At 60.7% G+C, this 20,092-nt stretch overlaps 1 protein-coding gene across 2 annotated transcripts in view; it reads left to right on the top strand.

The window, feature by feature from the left end:
* The first annotated feature begins 467 nt into the window (after positions 1-467).
* The window catches only part of LOC148145063 (purine nucleoside phosphorylase-like), a 42,502-nt gene continuing 22,877 nt past the window's right edge, over positions 468-20,092 (top strand). For both annotated transcript variants that reach the window (XR_015751671.1, XM_087975174.1), the window contains exons 1-5: positions 468-606; positions 3,383-3,552; positions 5,599-5,702; positions 13,121-13,296; positions 13,856-14,046. Coding sequence is in view for 1 of the 2 variants with exons in the window: in XM_087975174.1 (XP_087831300.1) it covers positions 581-606; positions 3,383-3,552; positions 5,599-5,702; positions 13,121-13,296; positions 13,856-14,046 (667 nt within the window). In the remaining variant the exon portion in view is untranslated. The remainder of the gene's footprint in view (positions 607-3,382; positions 3,553-5,598; positions 5,703-13,120; positions 13,297-13,855; positions 14,047-20,092) is intronic.

The raw sequence follows: 20,092 nt of genomic DNA, 5'->3' as shown, positions 1-20,092 counted from the left end.
GGGTTAGTGCGGATCTATCACTGACCCCGGGTTAGTGCGGATCCCCCTCACTGATCCCGGGTTAGTGCGGATCTATCACTGACCCCGGGTTAGTGCGGATCTATCACTGATCCCGGGTTAGTGCGGATCCCCCTCACTGATCCCGGGTTAGTGCGGATCCCCCTCACTGATCCCGGGTTAGTGCGGATCTATCACTGACCCCGGGTTAGTGCGGATCCCCCTCACTGATCCCGGGTTAGCGCGGATCCCCCTCACTGATCCCGGGTTAGTGCGGATCCCCCTCACTGATCCCGGGTTAGTGCGGATCCCCCTCACTGACCCCGAGTTCGTGCCCAGGGTTGACCCTGGTGAGTGAGTGGATCCCCTGGGTCATGCTGGGCTGTGATTGGCAGTGGGTGGTGGGCGGAGCTTCCATTGTTGATGTCACCGTGGGTTGAGGAACCCCACCTCCCGAGCAGCCAATCAGAGCGTGGGATGCCAGTGACTTAGTGAACGGGGAAATCCAGGCAGAGGGATCACTTCGACACACTCGCTCCCAGAGAGACAGATCTCTCCCTCCCTGACTCCCAGACAGAAAGAGATGCCTGCCATGGACACCGGGAAGGGGTAAGTGAAAGGGAAAGGGGATGGTGAGAGAGGCAGAGGGGGAAGAGAGGAGGATGGAGAGAGAGGGATGGAGAGCGACTTAGAGGGGGAGAGAGAGGGATGGAGGGATGGATAGAGTGAGAGACAGAGAGATGGAGAGAGAGGGATGGAGAGATGGATAGAGGGAGAGACAGAGGGGGAGGGAGATATATATATAGGGGGAAAGAGACAGATGTAGGGATAGAGATAAATGGCTGGGAGAGAGAAAGAGGGATAGAGAGGTGAGAGGTAGAGAGATACAGAGAGAGAATGACAGAGACAGACAGAGAGCAATAGAGAGACAGAGAGGGCAACAGACAGAGATAGAGAGAGACCTAGAGAGAGAGAGAGAGACGGAGAGAGAGAGACACACAGAGAGTGAGACAGAGCAAGCAAAACAGATACGGACAAAGAGAAAGAGAGAGAGCGAGAGACACAGGGAGAGACATTGTGGATAATTAAGGAAGGGACAAAGAGAGAGGGGGAGACAGAGAGAGAGAGATGTGTGGTGCGGGAGGAAGGTAGCCTGGGAGAGAACCAGGGAATGGGGTGGTATACGGACTGGGATCAGCCTGTGTAATGCTGTTGGGAGGCTGTGAAATCAGGATTCTGCGTGTCTGCCTGCCTGCGTGTCTGCCTGCCTGCGTGTCTGCCTGTCTGCCTGTCTGCCTATCAGCAGGGCCACGTGGAGAGACACTGAGCTGCAAACCACAAACACTGCTTCCTGGTCTCCCAGCCTTCACCCAGCCCCCACAACCATTTCCTTTCATCAGCTCTGAGGGCAGCCTTTCCATTCAAGCATCACGTACAAAACTCCGGAAATGTGTCACTCAGCAAGGACTTCACCACACACACACCCCACCAACCACCCACCCCACATATCTGCACACTGACTGGAGTCTCTCAGTATCCCCCCCCCCCTCTCAGGGAGATATCTGTACACTGACTGGAGTCTCTCAGTCCCCTCTCTCTCTCAGGGAGATATCTGTACACTGACTGGTGTCTCTCAGTCCTCTCTCTCTCTCAGGGAGATATCTGTACACTGACTGGAGTCTCTCAGTCCCTCCTCTCTCTCAGGGAGATATCTGTACACTGACTGGAGTCTCTCAGTCCCCTCTCTCTCTCAGGGAGATATCTGTACACTGACTGGTGTCTCTCAGTATCCCCCCCCCCCTCTCAGGGAGATATCTGTACACTGACTGGTGTCTCTCAGTCCTCTCTCTCTCTCAGGGAGATATCTGTACACTGACTGGAGTCTCTCAGTCCCTCCTCTCTCTCAGGGAGATATCTGTACACTGACTGGAGTCTCTCAGTCCCCTCTCTCTCTCAGGGAGATATCTGTACACTGACTGGAGTCTCTCAGTCCCTCCTCTCTCTCAGGGAGATATCTGTACACTGACTGGAGTCTCTCAGTATCCCCCCCCCTCTCAGGGAGATACCTGTACACTGACTGGAGTCTCTCAGTCCCCTGCCCTCTCTCAGGGAGATATCTGTACACTGACTGGAGTCTCTCAGTATCCCCCCCCCCCCTCTCAGGGAGATATCTGTACACTGACTGGAGTCTCTCAGTCCCCTCTCTCTCTCAGGGAAATATCTGTACACTGACTGGTGTCTCTCAGTCCCTCCTCTCTCTCAGGGAAATATCTGTACACTGATTGGTGTCTCTCAGTCCCTCCTCTCTCTCAGGGAGATATCTGTACACTGACTGGTGTCTCTCAGTCCCCCCTCTCAGGGAGATATCTGTACACTGACTGGTGTCTCCCAGTCCCCCCTCTCAGGGAGATATCTGTACACTGACTGGTGTCTTTCAGTCACCTCTCTCTCAGGAAGATATCTGTACACTGACTGGTGTCTCTCAGTCCCCTCTCTCTCTCAGGGAGATATCTGTACACTGACTGGTGTCTCCCAGTCCCCCCTCTCAGGGAGATATCTGTACACTGACTGGTGTCTTTCAGTCACCTCTCTCTCAGGAAGATATCTGTACACTGACTGGTGACTCTCAGTCCCCTCTCTCTCAGGGAGATATCTGTACACTGACTGGTGTCTCTCAGACCCCCTCTCTCTCACGGAGATTTCTGTACACTGACTGGTGTCTCTCAGTCCCCTCTCTCTCTCTCTCAGGGAGATATCTGTACACTGACTGGTGTCTCTCAGTCCCCTCTCTCTCTCTCAGGGAGATATCTGTACACTGACTGGTGTCTCTCAGTCCTCTCTCTCAGGGAGATATCTGTACACTGACTGGTGCCTCTCAGTCCCCCCTCTCTCTCAGGGAGATATCTGTACACTGACTGGTGTCTCTCAGTCCCCTCTCTCTCTCAGGGAGATATCTGTACACTGACTGGTGTCTCTCAGTCCCCTCTCTCTCTCAGGGAAATATCTGTACACTGACTGGTGTCTCTCAGTCCCTCCTCTCTCTCAGGGAGATATTTGTACACTGACTGGTGTCTCTCAGTCCTCCCTCTCTCTCAGGGAGGTATCAGTACACTGACTGGTGTCTCTCAGTAGCCCCCCACCGCTCTCTCTCAGGGAGATATCTGTACACTGACTGGTGTCTCTCAGTCCCCTCTCTCTCTCTCAGGGAAATATCTGTACACTGACTGGTGTCTCTCAGTAGCCCCCCACCGCTCTCTCTCAGGGAGATATCTGTACACTGACTGGTGTCTCTCAGACCCCTCTCTCTCTCAGGGAGATAGCTGGAGATGGAGTAGATTTTGAGCATGTGTAATTGTCTCTCTCTCTCTCTCTCTCTATTTGACAGATATTCTTATGACCAGTACAAGACCACAGCCGATTGGCTGCTCGCACGGACAAATCAGAGACCTACTGTTGCTATAATCTGTGGGTCTGGATTAGGGGGTCTCGCTGATACCCTGAAGGATCCTGTCTGTTTCAAGTACACCGATATTCCCAACTTCCCTCACAGCACAGGTAAGGCAACCCCCAAATCCAATGGACCCCAAACCCCTTCCCCGTTCCCTCCCGCTCTACTCCGTCCCCAATGGACCCCAAACCCCTTCCCCGTTCCCTCCTGCTCTACACCGTCCCCAATGGACCCCAAACCCCTTCCCCGTTCCCTCCTGCTCTACTCCGTCCCCAATGGACCCCAAACCCCTTCCCCGTTCCCTCCTGCTCTACTCCGTCCACAATGGACCCCAAGCCCCTTCCTGTTCCCTCCTGCTCTACACCGTCCCCAATGGACCCCAAACCCCTTCCCCGTTCCCTCCTGCTCTACTCCGTCCCCAATGGACCCCAAACCCCTTCCCCGTTCCCTCCCGCTCTACACCGTCCCCAATGGACCCCAAACCCCTTCCCCGTTCCCTCCTGCTCTACTCCGTCCCCAATGGCCCCCAAACCCCTCCCCGTTCCCTCCTGCTCTACTCCGTTCCCAATGGCCCCCAAACCCCTTCCCCGTTCCCTCCTGCTCTACTCCGTCCCCAATGGCCCCCAAACCCCTTCCCCGTTCCCTCCTGCTCTACTCCGTCCCCAATGGCCCCCAAGCCCCTTCCCCGTTCCCTCCTGCTCTACTCCGTCCCCAATGGCCCCCAAACCCCTTCCCCGTTCCCTCCTGCTCTACTCTGTCCCCAATGGCCCCAAACCCCTTCCCCGTTCCCTCCCACTGTACACCATCCCGATGGACTCCAAACCTCTTCCCCGTTCTCTCCCGCGCTACACCGTCCCAATGGACCCCAAGCCCCTTCCTGTTCCCTCCCGCTCTACACCGTCCCCAATGGACCCCAAACCCCTTCCCCGTTCCCTCCCACTCTACACCATCCCGATGGACCCCAAACCCCTTCCCCGTTCCTTCCTGCTCTACTCCGTCCCCAATGGACCCAAACCCCTTCCCCGTTCCCTCCCGATCTACACCATCCCGATGGACCCCAAACCCCTTCCCCGTTCCCTCCTGCTCTACTCCGTCCCCAATGGACCCCAAACCCCTTCCCCGTTCCCTCCCACTCTACACCATCCCGATGGACCCCAAACCCCTTCCCCGTTCCCTCCTGCTCTACTCTGTCCCCAATGGCCCCAAGCCCCTTCCCCGTTCCCTCCTGCTCTACTCCGTCCCCAATGGACACCAAACCCCTTCCCGTTCCCTCCTGCTCTACACCATCCCGATGGACCGCAAACCCCTTCCCCGTTCCCTCCTGCTCTACTCCGTCCCCAATGGACCCCAAACCCCTTCCCCGTTCCCTCCCACTCTACACCATCCCGATGGACCCCAAACCCCTTCCTGTTCCCTCCTGCTCTACTCCGTCCCCAATGGACCCCAAACCCCTTCCCCGTTCCCTCCCACTCTACACCATCCCGATGGACCCCAAACCCCTTCCCCGTTCCCTCCTGCTCTACTCCGTCCCCAATGGACACCAAACCCCTTCCCGTTCCCTCCCGCTCTACTCCGTCCCAATGGACCCCAAACCCCTTCCCCGTTCCCTCCTGCTCTACTCTGTCCCCAATGGACCCCAAACCCCTTCCCCGTTCCCTCCCGCTCTGCACGGTCCCGATGGACCCCAAACCCCTTCCCCGTTCCCTCCCGCTCTGCACCGTCCCGATGGACCCCAAACCCCTTCCCCGTTCCCTCCCGCTCTGCACCGTCCCGATGGACCCCAAACCCCTTCCCCGTTCCCTCCTGCTCTACTCCGTCCCCAATGGACCCTAAACCCCTTCCCATTCCCTCCCACTCTCCACTGTCCCGATGGACCCCAAACTCCTTTCGCGTTCCCTCCCGCTCTGCACCGTCCCCATGGACCCCAAACCCCTTCCCCGTTCCCTCCCGCTCTGCACCGTCCCCATGGACCCCAAACCCCTTCCCCGTTCCCTCCCGCTCCACGCTGTCCCCATGGACCCCAAACCCCTTCCCATTCCCTCCCGCTCTACACCGTCCCCATGGACTCGATCCCGGTTCCTATTTCTTCTGCCTCCTCGCGGTTCCTGGTGCCCATGGCTGGTGGGTAGTGATCCAGTTGTGATCTGTTGCAGTGGTGGGACACGCAGGGCGCTTGGTTTTCGGATCGCTGAGCGGGACGCACTGCGTCTGTATGCAGGGACGAAGCCATCTCTACGAAGGGCACCCTGTCTGGAAGGTACTGAGCAGGCGCAGTGAGGGAGGGGGCAGTGAGGGAGGGGGCAGTGAGGGAGGGGGCAGTGAGGGGGCAGTGAGGGAGGGGACAGTGAGGGAGGGGGCAGTGAGGGGGCAGTGAGGGAGGGGGCAGTGAGGGGGCAGTGAGGGAGGGGACAGTGAGGGAGGGGGCAGTGAGGGGGCAGTGAGGGAGGGGGCAGTGAGGGGGCAGTGAGGGAGGGGGCAGTGAGGGAGGGGGCAGTGAGGGGGCAGTGAGGGAGGGGGCAGTGAGGGGGCAGTGAGGGAGGGGGCAGTGAGGGAGGGGGCAGTGAGGGGGCAGTGAGGGAGGGGGCAGTGAGGGGGCAGTGAGGGAGGGGGCAGTGAGGGAGGGGGCAGTGAGGGGGCAGTGAGGGAGGGGGCAGTGAGGGAGGGGGCAGTGAGGGAGGGGACAGTGAGGGAGGGGGACAGTGAGGGAGGGGACAGTGAGGGAGGGGGTATTGAGGGAGGGGGTAGTGAGGGAGGGGACAGTGAGGGAGGGGGCAGTGACGGAGGGGACAGTGAGGGAGGGGGCAGTGAGGGAGGGGGCAGTGAGGGAGGGGACTGTGAGGGAGGGGGTATTGAGGGAGGGGGTAGTGAGGGAGGGGACAGTGAGGGAGGGGACAGTGAGGGAGGGGGCAGTGACGGAGGGGACAGTGAGGGAGGGGGCAGTGAGGGAGGGGGCAGTGAGGGAGGGGGCAGTGAGGGAGGGGACTGTGAGGGAGGGGGCAGTGAGGGAGGGGACAGTGAGGGAGGGGGCAGTGAGGGAGGGGACTGTGAGGGAGGGGACAGTGAGGGAGGGGGCAGTGAGGGAGGGGGACAGTGAGGGAGGGGGCAGTGAGGGGGCAGTGAGGGAGGGGGCAGTGAGGGAGGGGACTGTGAGGGAGGGGGCAGTGAGGGAGGGGGTAGTGAGGGAGGGGACAGTGAGGGAGGGGGCAGTGAGGGAGGGGACAGTGAGGGAGGGGGCAGTGAGGGAGGGGACTGTGAGGGAGGGGACAGTGAGGGAGGGGGCAGTGAGGGAGGGGACAGTGAGGGAGGGGACAGTGAGGGAGGGGACAGTGAGGGAGGGGACAGTGAGGGAGGGGACTGTGAGGGAGGGGGACAGTGAGGGAGGGGGCAGTGAGGGAGGGGACAGTGAGGGAGGGGGCAGTGAGGGGGGGGACAGTGAGGGAGGGGACAGTGAGGGAGGGGGACAGTGAGGGAGGGGGACAGTGAGGGAGGGGGCAGTGAGGGAGGGGGGACAGTGAGGGAGGGGACAGTGAGGGAGAGACTGACTGAGGGATCCGTCTGGGAGAGTCTGACTGAGAAATCTGTCTGGGAGAGACTGAGTGAGGGATCTGTATGGGAGAGACTGACTGAGGGATCCGTCTGGGAGAGACTGAGTGAGGGATCCGTCTGGGAGAGACTGTGTGAGGGATCCGTCTGGGAGAGACTGACTGAGGGCTCTGTCTGGGCGAGACTGACTGAGGGATCCATCTGGGAGAGACTGAGTGACAGGTCTGTCTGGGAGAGACTGACTGAGGGATCCATCTGGGAGAGACTGTCTGAGGGCTCTGTCTGGGAGAGACTGTGTGAGGGATCTGTATGGGAGAGGACTGACTGAGGGATCCATCTGGGAGAGACTGAGTGACGGGTCTGTCTGGGAGAGACTGACTGAGGGATCCGTCTGGGAGAGACTGAGTGAGGGATCCGTCTGGGAGAGGACTGACTGAGGGATCCGTCTGGGAGAGACTGAGTGAGGGATCTGTATGGGAGAGGACTGACTGAGGGATCCATCTGGGAGAGACTGAGTGACGGGTCTGTCTGGGAGAGACTGACTGAGGGATCCGTCTGGGAGAGACTGAGTGAGGGATCCGTCTGGGAGAGACTGTGTGAGTGATCTGTCTGGGAGAGACTGACTGAGGGATCTGTCTGGGAGAGACTGAGGGATCCGTCTGGGAGAGACTGACCGAGGGATCTGTCGGGGAGAGACTGACTGTGGGATCCATCTGGGAGAGACTGAGTGAGGGATCTGTCTTTGAGAGACTGACTGAGTGAGGGATCCTTCTGGTAGAGACTGAGTGAGGGATCTGTCTGGGAGAGACTGAGTGAGGGATCCGTCTGGGAGAGACTGAGTGAGGGATCTGTCTTGGAGAGACTGAGTGAGGGATTCATCTGGGAGAGACTGAGTGAGGGATCTGTCTTGGAGAGACTGAGTGAGGGATCCATCTGGGAGAGACTGATTGAGGGATCCGTCTGGGAGACACTGAGTGAGGGATCCGTCTGGGAGAGACCGAGTGAGGGATCCATCTGGGAGAGACTGAGTGAGGGATCTGTCTTGGAGAGACTGAGTGAGGGATCCATCTGGGAGAGACTGATTGAGGGATCCGTCTGGGAGACACTGAGTGAGGGATCCGTCTGGGAGAGACTGAGTGAGGGATCTGTCTGGGAGAGACTTACTGAGGGATTTGTCTGGGTGAGACTGAGTGAGGGATCTGTCTGGGAGAGACTGACTGAGGGATCCATCTGGGAGAGACTGAGTGACGGATCTGTCTGGGAGAGACTTACTGAGGGCTCTGTCTGGGAGAGACTGACTGAGGGATCCATCTGGGAGAGACTGAGTGAGGGATCTGTCTGGGAGAGACTTACTGAGGGCTCTGTCTGGGAGAGACTGAGTGAGGGATCTGTCTGGGAGAGACTGACTGAGGGACCCATCTGGGAGAGACTGACTGAGGGCTCTGTCTGGGAGAGACTGAGTGAGGGATCCGTCTGGGAGAGACTGTGTGAGCGATCTGTCTGGGAGAGACTGAGTGAGGGATCTGTCTGGGAGAGACTGACTGAGTGAGGGATCCGTCTGGGAGAGACTGAGTGAGGCATCCGTCTGGGAGAGACTGTGTGAGGGATCTGTCTGGGAGAGACTGAGTGAGGGTTCCGTCTGGGAGAGACTGAGTGAGGGATCTGTCTGGGAGAGACTTACTGAGGGATTTGTCTGGGTGAGACTGAGTGAGGGATCTGTCTGGGAGAGACTGACTGAGGGATCCATCTGGGAGAGACTGAGTGACGGGTCTGTCTGGGAGAGACTTACTGAGGGCTCTGTCTGGGAGAGACTGACTGAGGGATCCATCTGGGAGAGACTGAGTGAGGGATCTGTCTGGGAGAGACTTACTGAGGGCTCTGTCTGGGAGAGACTGACTGAGGGATCCATCTGGGAGAGACTGAGTGAGGGATCCGTCTGGGAGAGTCTGACTGAGAAATCTGTCTGGGAGAGACTGAGTGAGGGATCTGTATGGGAGAGACTGACTGAGGGATCCGTCTGGGAGAGACTGAGTGAGGAATCCGTCTGGGAGAGACTGTGTGAGGGATCCGTCTGGGAGAGACTGACTGAGGGCTCTGTCTGGGCGAGACTGACTGAGGGATCCATCTGGGAGAGACTGAGTGAGGGATCCGTCTGGGAGAGACTGTGTGAGGGATCTGTATGGGAGAGGACTGACTGAGGGATCCATCTGGGAGAGACTGAGTGACGGGTCTGTCTGGGAGAGACTGACTGAGGGATCCGTCTGGGAGAGACTGAGTGAGGGATCCGTCTGGGAGAGGACTGACTGAGGGATCCGTCTGGGAGAGACTGAGTGAGGGATCTGTATGGGAGAGGACTGACTGAGGGATCCATCTGGGAGAGACTGAGTGACGGGTCTGTCTGGGAGAGACTGACTGAGGGATCCGTCTGGGAGAGACTGAGTGAGGGATCCGTCTGGGAGAGACTGTGTGAGGGATCCGTCTGGGAGAGACTGACTGAGGGCTCTGTCTGGGAGAGACTGAGTGAGGGATCCGTCTGGGAGAGACTGTGTGAGGGATCCGTCTGGGAGAGACTGTGTGAGTGATCTGTCTGGGAGAGACTGAGTGAGGGTTCCGTCTGGGAGAGACTGTGTGAGTGATCTGTCTGGGAGAGACTGAGTGAGGGATCCGTCTGGGAGAGACTGAGTGAGGGTTCCGTCTGGGAGAGACTGAGTGAGTGATCTGTCTGGGAGAGACTGACTGAGGGATCTGTCTGGGAGAGACTGAGGGATCCGTCTGGGAGAGACTGACCGAGGGATCTGTCGGGGAGAGACTGACTGTGGGATCCATCTGGGAGAGACTGAGTGAGGGATCTGTCTTTGAGAGACTGACTGAGTGAGGGATCCTTCTGGTAGAGACTGAGTGAGGGATCTGTCTGGGAGAGACTGAGTGAGGGATCCGTCTGGGAGAGACTGAGTGAGGGATCTGTCTTGGAGAGACTGAGTGAGGGATTCATCTGGGAGAGACTGAGTGAGGGATCTGTCTTGGAGAGACTGAGTGAGGGATCCATCTGGGAGAGACTGATTGAGGGATCCGTCTGGGAGACACTGAGTGAGGGATCCGTCTGGGAGAGACCGAGTGAGGGATCCATCTGGGAGAGACTGAGTGAGGGATCTGTCTTGGAGAGACTGAGTGAGGGATCCATCTGGGAGAGACTGATTGAGGGATCCGTCTGGGAGACACTGAGTGAGGGATCCGTCTGGGAGAGACTGAGTGAGGGATCTGTCTGGGAGAGACTTACTGAGGGATTTGTCTGGGTGAGACTGAGTGAGGGATCTGTCTGGGAGAGACTGACTGAGGGATCCATCTGGGAGAGACTGAGTGACGGGTCTGTCTGGGAGAGACTTACTGAGGGCTCTGTCTGGGAGAGACTGACTGAGGGATCCATCTGGGAGAGACTGAGTGAGGGATCTGTCTGGGAGAGACTTACTGAGGGCTCTGTCTGGGAGAGACTGAGTGAGGGATCTGTCTGGGAGAGACTGACTGAGGGACCCATCTGGGAGAGACTGACTGAGGGCTCTGTCTGGGAGAGACTGAGTGAGGGATCCGTCTGGGAGAGACTGTGTGAGCGATCTGTCTGGGAGAGACTGAGTGAGGGATCTGTCTGGGAGAGACTGACTGAGTGAGGGATCCGTCTGGGAGAGACTGAGTGAGGCATCCGTCTGGGAGAGACTGTGTGAGGGATCTGTCTGGGAGAGACTGAGTGAGGGTTCCGTCTGGGAGAGACTGAGTGAGTGATCTGTCTGGGAGAGACTGAGTGAGTGATCTGTCTGGGAGAGACTGACTGAGGGATCTGTCTGGGAGAGACTGAGTGAGGGATCTGTCTGGGAGAGACTGACTGAGGGATCTGTCTGGGAGAGACTGAGTGAGGGATCCGTCTGGGAGAGACTGTGTGAGGGATCCGTCTGGGAGAGACTGAGTGAGGGATCTGTCTGGGAGAGACTGACTGAGGGCTCTGTCTGGGAGAGACTGAGCGAGGGATCCGTCTGGGAGAGACTGTATGAGGTATCCGTCTGGGAGTGACTGTGTGAGGGATCCGTCTGGGAGAGACTGTGTGAGGGATCTGTCTGGGAGAGACTGACTGAGGGATCCGTCTGGGAGAGACTTACTGAGGGCTCTGTCTGGGAGAGACTGAGTGAGGGATCTGTCTGGGAGAGACTGACTGAGGGACCCATCTGGGAGAGACTGACTGAGGGCTCTGTCTGGGAGAGACTGAGTGAGGGATCCGTCTGGGAGAGACTGTGTGAGCGATCTGTCTGGGAGAGACTGAGTGAGGGATCTGTCTGGGAGAGACTGACTGAGTGAGGGATCCGTCTGGGAGAGACTGAGTGAGGCATCCGTCTGGGAGAGACTGTGTGAGGGATCTGTCTGGGAGAGACTGAGTGAGGGTTCCGTCTGGGAGAGACTGAGTGAGTGATCTGTCTGGGAGAGACTGATTGAGTGATCTGTCTGGGAGAGACTGACTGAGGGATCTGTCTGGGAGAGACTGAGCGAGGGATCCGTCTGGGAGAGACTGTATGAGGTATCCGTCTGGGAGTGACTGTGTGAGGGATCCGTCTGGGAGAGACTGTGTGAGGGATCTGTCTGGGAGAGACTGACTGAGGGATCCGTCTGGGAGAGACTGAGTGAGGGACCCGCCTGGGAGAGACTGTGTGAGCGATCTGTCTCGGAGAGACTGAGTGAGGGATCCGTCTGGGAGAGACTGAGTGAGGGATCCGTCTGGGAGAGACTGTGTGAGGGATCTGTCTGGGAGAGACTGACTGAGGGATCCGTCTGGGAGAGACTGAGTGAGGGATCCGTCTGGGAGAGACTGAGTGAGGGTTCCGTCTGGGAGAGACTGAGTGAGTGATCTGTCTGGGAGAGACTGACTGAGGGATCTGTCTGGGAGAGACTGAGGGATCCGTCTGGGAGAGACTGACCGAGGGATCTGTCTGGGAGAGACTGACTGAGGGATCCGTCTGGGAGAGACTGTGTGAGGGATCAGTCTGGGAGAGACTGAGTGAGAGATCCGTCTGTGAGAGACTGACTGAGGGATCTGTCTGGGAGAGACTGAGTGAGGGATCTGTCTGGGAGAGACTGAGTGAGCGATCTGTCTGGGAGAGACTGAGTGAGGGATCTGAGTGGGAGAGACTGAGTGAGAGATCCGTCTGGGAGAGACTGAGTGCGGGATCTGTCTGGGAGAGACTGAGTGAGGGATCCATCTGGGAGAGACTGACTGAGGGCTCTGTCTGGGAGAGACTGAGTGAGGGATCCGTCTGGGAGAGACTGAGTGAGGGATCCATCTGGGAGAGACTGACTGAGGGATCCATCTGGGAGAGACTGACTGAGGGATCTGTCTGGGAGAGACTGACTGAGGGATCTGTCTGGGAGAGAATGACTGAGGGATCCGTCTGGGAGAGACTGAGTGAGGGATCCGTCTGGGACAGACTGACTGTGTGATGTCTCTGGGAGAGACTGACTGAGGGATCCGTCTGGGAGAGACTGACTGAGGGATCCGTCTGGGAGAGACTGAGTGAGGGTTCCGTCTGGGAGAGACTGAGTGAGTGATCTGTCTGGGAGAGACTGACTGAGGGATCTGTCTGGGAGAGACTGAGGGATCCGTCTGGGAGAGACTGACCGAGGGATCTGTCTGGGAGAGACTGACTGAGGGATCCGTCTGGGAGAGACTGTGTGAGGGATCAGTCTGGGAGAGACTGAGTGAGAGATCCGTCTGTGAGAGACTGACTGAGGGATCTGTCTGGGAGAGACTGAGTGAGGGATCTGTCTGGGAGAGACTGAGTGAGGGATCTGTCTGGGAGAGACTGACTGAGTGAGGGATCCGTCTGGGAGAGACTGAGTGCGGGATCTGTCTGGGAGAGACTGAGTGAGGGATCCATCTGGGAGAGACTGACTGAGGGATCCATCTGGGAGAGACTGACTGAGGGATCCGTCTGGGAGAGAATGACTGAGGGATCCGTCTGGGAGAGACTGAGTGAGGGATCCGTCTGGGAAAGACTGACTGAGGGATCCGTCTGGGTGGAATCCTCGATGGGTTTTCAAGACTTTCTGGGTGGGTTTCTGGTCTGTCCCTGATCCAGATCTCGTTCTCTTTCCCAGACGACATTCCCAATCCGTGTTTTCCGCCTCATGGGGGTGGAGACCCTGATTGTCACCAACGCAGCGGGTGGTCTCCATCCAGATTACAAGGTCGGAGACATCATGTTGATCAAGGATCACATCAACCTGCCCGGATTGGCTGGGATCAACCCACTGGTGGGACCCAACGATGAGAGGTCAGGATCTCCCGGAGGTCAGGGGTCAGGGGTCAGCCTGGGGAGAGGGAGGCGGGAACTGTGCACGGTGCTCCGAGTGTGGGTCTGACCCAGGGATAGGGAGACGGGAACTGTGCACGGTGCTCCGAGTGTGGGTCTGACTGAGGGATAGGGAGATGGGAACTGTGCACGGCACTCCGAGTGTGGGTCTGACCTAGGGAGACGGGAACTGTGCACGGTGCTCCGAGTGTGAGTCTGACCCAGGGATAGGGAGACGGGAACTGTGCACGGTGCTCCGAGTGTGGGTCTGACTGAGGGATAGGGAGATGGGAACTGTGCACGGCACTCCGAGTGTGGGTCTGACCTAGGGAGACGGGAACTGTGCGCGGTGCTCCGAGTGTGGGTCTGACCTAGGGAGACGGGAACTGTGCACAGTGCTCCGAGTGTGGATCGGACTGAGAGATAGGGAGACGGGAACTGTACAGGGAGCTCAGGGTGTGGATCGGACTGAGAGATAGGGAGACGGGAACTGTGCAGGGAGCTCAGGGTGTGGGTTTGACCTTTCCTGGTTCCTGTGTAGGTTCGGAGAGCGATTCCCGTGTATGTCCGATGCCTACGACAGGGCGCTGAGGCGATTGGCGAGTGAGGTAGCCAAGGACCTGGGTTTCGGTGCCACCCTGCAGGAGGGAGTATACTGCGCTGTTGGGGGACCCTCATACGAGACCATCGCAGAGTGTCGCATGCTGCGGATCATCGGAGCAGATGCAGTCGGTGAGTCCCGAACCCTGTGTAGAGGGAGCTTTACTCTGGATCTAACCCAGTGCAGTCCTTGTATCTGGCTGGGGGGGGGGTCGGTGGAGGGACGGCGCAGTGCTCCCGTGTATCCCGCTCCCCACTCCCCGTGTCCCCCGTGTATCTCACTCCCCACTCACCGTGCCCCGTGTATCTCACTCCCCACTCACCGTGCCCCGTGTATCTCACTCCCCACTCACCGTGTCCCCCGTGTATCTCGCTCCCCACTCACCGTGTCCCCCGTGTATCTCACTCCCCACTCACCGTGTCCCCCGTGTATCTCACTCCCCACTCACCGTGCCCCGTGTATCTCACTCCCCACTCCCCGTGCCCCCCCTGTGTATCTCGCTCCCCTCTCGCCGTGCCCCCCCGTGTATCTCGCTCCCCACTCACCGTGCCCCCGTGTATCTCACTCCCCACTCACCGTGCCCCCCGTGTATCTCGCTCCCCACTCCCCGTGCCCCGTGTATCTCGCTCCCCGCTCACCGTGCCCCGTGTATCTCACTCCCCACTCACCGTGCCCCCCGTGTATCTCGCTCCCCGCTCACCGTGCCCCCGTGTATCTCACTCCCCGCTCACCGTGCCCCGTGTATCTCACTCCCCACTCCCCGTGCCCCCCCTGTGTATCTCGCTCCCCTCTCGCCGTGCCCCCCCGTGTATCTCGCTCCCCACTCACCGTGCCCCCGTGTATCTCACTCCCCACTCACCGTGCCCCCCGTGTATCTCGCTCCCCACTCCCCGTGCCCCGTGTATCTCGCTCCCCGCTCACCGTGCCCCGTGTATCTCACTCCCCACTCACCGTGCCCCGTGTATCTCACTCCCCACTCACCGTGCCCCGTGTATCTCGCTCCCCACTCACCGTGTCCCCCGTGTATCTCGCTCTCCACTCACAGTGCCCCCGTGTATCTCACTCCCCACTCCCCGTGTCCCCGTGTATCTCGCTCCCCTCTCGCCGTGCCCCCCCGTGTATCTCGCTCCCCTCTCCCCGTGCCCCTGTGTATCTCGCTCCCCACTCACCGTGCCCCCGTGTATCTCGCTCCCCGCTCACCGTGCCCCGTGTATCTCGCTCCCCACTCACCGTGCCCCCGTGTATCTCGCTCCCCACTCACCGTGCCCCCGTGTATCTCGCTCCCCACTCACCGTGCCCCCGTGTATCTCGCTCCCCACTCACCGTGTCCCCGTGTATCTCGCTCCCCACTCACCGTGCCCCCGTGTATCTCGCTCCCCACTCACCGTGTCCCCGTGTATCTCGCTCCCCACTCACCGTGCCCCGTGTATCTCGCTCCCCACTCACCGTGCCCCGTGTATCTGACTCCCCACTCACCGTGCCCCGTGTATCTGACTCCCCACTCACCGTGCCCCGTGTATCTGACTCCCCACTCACCGTGCCCCGTGTATCTGACTCCCCACTCACCGTGCCCCGTGTATCTCACTCCCCACTCACCGTGCCCCCGTGTATCTCGCTCCCCACTCACCGTGCCCCCGTGTATCTCGCTCCCCACTCACCGTGCCCCCGTGTATCTCGCTCCCCACTCACCGTGTCCCCGTGTATCTCGCTCCCCACTCACCGTGCCCCCGTGTATCTCGCTCCCCACTCACCGTGTCCCCGTGTATCTCGCTCCCCACTCACCGTGCCCCGTGTATCTCGCTCCCCACTCACCGTGCCCCGTGTATCTGACTCCCCACTCACCGTGCCCCGTGTATCTGACTCCCCACTCACCGTGCCCCGTGTATCTCACTCCCCACTCACCGTGCCCCCGTGTATCTCGCTCCCCGCTCACCGTGCCCCGTGTATCTCGCTCCCCACTCACCGTGCCCCGTGTATCTCGCTCCCCGCTCACCGTGCCCCCGTGTATCTCGCTCCCCACTCACCGTGCCCCGTGTATCTCGCTCCCCACTCACCGTGCCCCGTGTATCTGACTCCCCACTCACCGTGCCCCGTGTATCTCGCTCCCCACTCACCGTGCCCCGTGTATCTGACTCCCCACTCACCGTGCCCCGTGTATCTCGCTCCCCACTCACCGTGCCCCCGTGTATCTCGCTCCCCGCTCACCGTGCCCCCGTGTATCTCGCTCCCCACTCACCGTGCCCCCGTGTATCTCGCTCCCCGCTCGCCGTGTCCCCGTGTATCTCGCTCCCCACTCACCGTGCCCCATGTATCTCACTCCCCACTCCCCGTGTCCCCGTGTATCTCGCTCCCCACTCACCGTGCCCCCGTGTATCTCGCTCCCCGCTCGCCGTGTCCCCGTGTATCTCGCTCCCCGCTCCCCGTGTCCCCGTGTATCTCGCTCCCCACTCACCGTGCCCCCGTGTATCTCGCTCCCCGCTCACCGTGCCCCGTGTATCTCACTCCCCACTCCCCGTGCCCCCCGTGTATCTCACTCCCCACTCGCCGTACCCCGTGTATCTCGCTCCCCACTCACCGTGCCCCGTGTATCTCGCTCCCCACTCACCGTGCCCCGTGTATCTCGCTCCCCACTCACCGTGCCCCGTGTATCTGACTCCCCACTCACCGTGCCCCGTGTATCTCGCTCCCCACTCACCGTGCCCCGTGTATCTGACTCCCCACTCACCGTGCCCCGTGTATCTCGCTCCCCACTCACCGTGCCCCCGTGTATCTCGCTCCCCGCTCACCGTGCCCCCGTGTATCTCGCTCCCCACTCACCGTGCCCCCGTGTATCTCGCTCCCCGCTCGCCGTGTCCCCGTGTATCTCGCTCCCCACTCACCGTGCCCCATGTATCTCACTCCCCACTCCCCGTGTCCCCGTGTATCTCGCTCCCCACTCACCGTGCCCCCGTGTATCTCGCTCCCCACTCACCGTGCCCCATGTATCTCACTCCCCACTCCCCGTGTCCCCGTGTATCTCGCTCCCCACTCACCGTGCCCCCGTGTATCTCGCTCCCCGCTCGCCGTGTCCCCGTGTATCTCGCTCCCCGCTCCCCGTGTCCCCGTGTATCTCGCTCCCCACTCACCGTGCCCCCGTGTATCTCGCTCCCCGCTCACCGTGCCCCGTGTATCTCACTCCCCACTCCCCGTGCCCCCCGTGTATCTCACTCCCCACTCGCCGTACCCCGTGTATCTCGCTCCCCACTCACCGTGCCCCGTGTATCTCGCTCCCCACTCACCGTGCCCCGTGTATCTCGCTCCCCACTCACCGTGTCCCCCGTGTGTCTCACTCCCCACTCGCCGTACCCCGTGTATCTCGCTCCCCACTCACCGTGCCCCGTGTATCTCGCTCCCCACTCGCCGTGCCCCGTGTATCTCACTCCCCACTCACCGTGCCCCGTGTATCTCACTCCCCGCTCACCGTGCCCCCGTGTATCTCGCTCCCCACTCACCGTGCCCCGTGTATCTCGCTCCCCGCTCACCGTGCCCCGTGTATCTCGCTCCCCACTCACCGTGCCCCGTGTATCTCACTCCCCGCTCGCCGTGCCCCGTGTATCTCGCTCCCCGCTCACCGTGCCCCGTGTATCTCACTCCCCACTCGCCGTGCCCCGTGTATCTCGCTCCCCACTCACCGTGCCCCGTGTATCTCACTCCCCACTCGCCGTGCCCCGTGTATCTCACTCCCCACTCACCGTGCTCCCGTGTATCTCACTCCCCGCTCCCCGTGCCCCCGTGTATCTCACTCCCCACTCACCGTGCCCCGTGTATCTCACTCCCCACTCACCGTGCCCCGTGTATCTCACTCCCCACTCACCGTGCCCCCGTGTATCTGACTCCCCTCTCGCCGTGCCCCCGTGTATCTCACTCCCCACACCCCGTGCCCCCGTGTATCTCACTCCCCACTCCCCGTGCCCCCGTGTATCTAACTCCCCACTCCCCGTGCCCCGGTGTATCTCACTCCCCGCTCACCGTGCCCCCCGTGTATCTCACTCCCCACTCCCCGTGACCCGTGTATCTCACTCCCCACTCGCCGTGCCCCGTGTATCTCGCTCCCCACTCACCGTGCCCCGTGTATCTCACTCCCCACTCACCGTGCCCCGTGTATCTCGCTCCCCGCTCGCCGTGCCCCGTGTATCTCACTCCCCTCTCGCCGTGCCCCGTGTATCTCACTCCCCACTCACCGTGCCCCGTGTATCTCACTCCCCACTCACCGTGCCCCGTGTATCTCACTCCCCGCTCACCGTGCCCCGTGTATCTCACTCCCCTCTCGCCGTGCCCCGTGTATCTCACTCCCCACTCACCGTGCCCCGTGTATCTCACTCCCCTCTCGCTGTGCCCCGTGTATCTCACTCCCCACTCACCGTGCCCCGTGTATCTCACTCCCCTCTCGCCGTGCCCCGTGTATCTCACTCCCCTCTCGCCGTGCCCCGTGTATCTCACTCCCCACTCACCGTGCCCCGTGTATCTCACTCCCCACTCACCGTGTCCCCGTGTATCTCGCTCCCCACTCACCGTGCCCCGTGTATCTCACTCCCCTCTCGCCGTGCCCCGTGTATCTCACTCCCCACTCACCGTGCCCCGTGTATCTCACTCCCCTCTCGCTGTGCCCCGTGTATCTCACTCCCCACTCACCGTGCCCCGTGTATCTCACTCCCCTCTCGCCGTGCCCCGTGTATCTCACTCCCCTCTCGCCGTGCCCCGTGTATCTCACTCCCCACTCACCGTGCCCCGTGTATCTCACTCCCCGCTCACCGTGTCCCCCGTGTATCTCACTCCCCACTCACCGTGCCCCCGTGTGTCTCACTCCCCGCTCACCGTGTCCCCCGTGTATCTCACTCCCCACTCACCGTGCCCCGTGTATCTCACTCCCCACTCACCGTGCCCCGTGTATCTCACTCCCCACTCGCCGTGCCCCGTGTATCTCACTCCCCACTCGCCGTGCCCCGGTGTATCTCACTCCCCACTCACCGTGCCCCCGTGTGTCTCACTCCCCACTCACCGTGCCCCCGTGTATCTCACTCCCCACTCACCGTGCCCCCGTGTATCTCGCTCCCCACTCACCGTGCCCCCGTGTATCTCACTCCCCACTCACCGTGCCCCGTGTATCTCACTCCCCACTCACCGTGCCCCCCCGTGTATCTCACTCCCCACTCACCGTGCCCCGTGTATCTCACTCCCCACTCACCGTGCCCCGTGTGTCTCACTCCCCGCTCACCGTGCCCCGTGTATCTCACTCCCCACTCACCGTGACCCGTGTATCTCACTCCCCACTCACCGTGACCCGTGTATCTCGCTCCCCACTCACCGTGTCCCCCGTGTATCTCACTCCCCACTCACCGTGTCCCCCGTGTATCTCACTCCCCGCTCACCGTGCCCCGTGTATCTCACTCCCCCCTCCCCGTGCCCCCGTGTATCTCGCTCCCCACTCACCGTGCCCCGTGTATCTCACTCCCCACTCACCGTGCCCCCGTGTATCTCACTCCCCACTCACCGTGCCCCGTGTATCTCACTCCCCCCTCCCCGTGCCCCCGTGTATCTCGCTCCCCACTCACCGTGCCCCGTGTATCTCACTCCCCGCTCCCCGTGCCCCGTGTATCTCACTCCCCACTCACCGTGACCCGTGTATCTCACTCCCCACTCACCGTGCCCCCGTGTATCTCGCTCCCCACTCACCGTGCCCCGTGTATCTCACTCCCCGCTCACCGTGCCCCGTGTATCTCGCTCCCCACTCACCGTGCCCCCTGTATCTCACTCCCCACTCACCGTGCCCCCGTGTATCTCGCTCCCCACTCACCGTGCCCCCGTGTATCTCGCTCCCCACTCACCGTGCCCCCGTGTATCTCGCTCCCCGCTCACCGTGCCCCGTGTATCTCGCTCCCCACTCACCGTGCCCCGTGTATCTCACTCCCCACTCACCGTGCCCCGTGTATCTCACTCCCCACTCACCGTGCCCCGTGTATCTCGCTCCCCGCTCACCGTGCTCCCGTGTATCTCGCTCCCCACTCACCGTGCCCCCCCGTGTATCTCACTCCCCGCTCGCCGTGCCCCGTGTATCTCGCTCCCCACTCACCGTGCCCCGTGTATCTCGCTCCCCACTCACCATGCCCCGTGTATCTCGCTCCCCGCTCCCCGTGTCCC

Source organism: Chiloscyllium plagiosum, unplaced genomic scaffold (genome assembly GCF_037043375.1).
Source record: "Chiloscyllium plagiosum isolate Xiang-an unplaced genomic scaffold, Cpla_swu_hap1 HiC_scaffold_27, whole genome shotgun sequence".
NCBI lineage: Eukaryota > Metazoa > Chordata > Chondrichthyes > Orectolobiformes > Hemiscylliidae > Chiloscyllium > Chiloscyllium plagiosum.
This window is presented reverse-complemented; position numbering and strand designations above follow the sequence as displayed.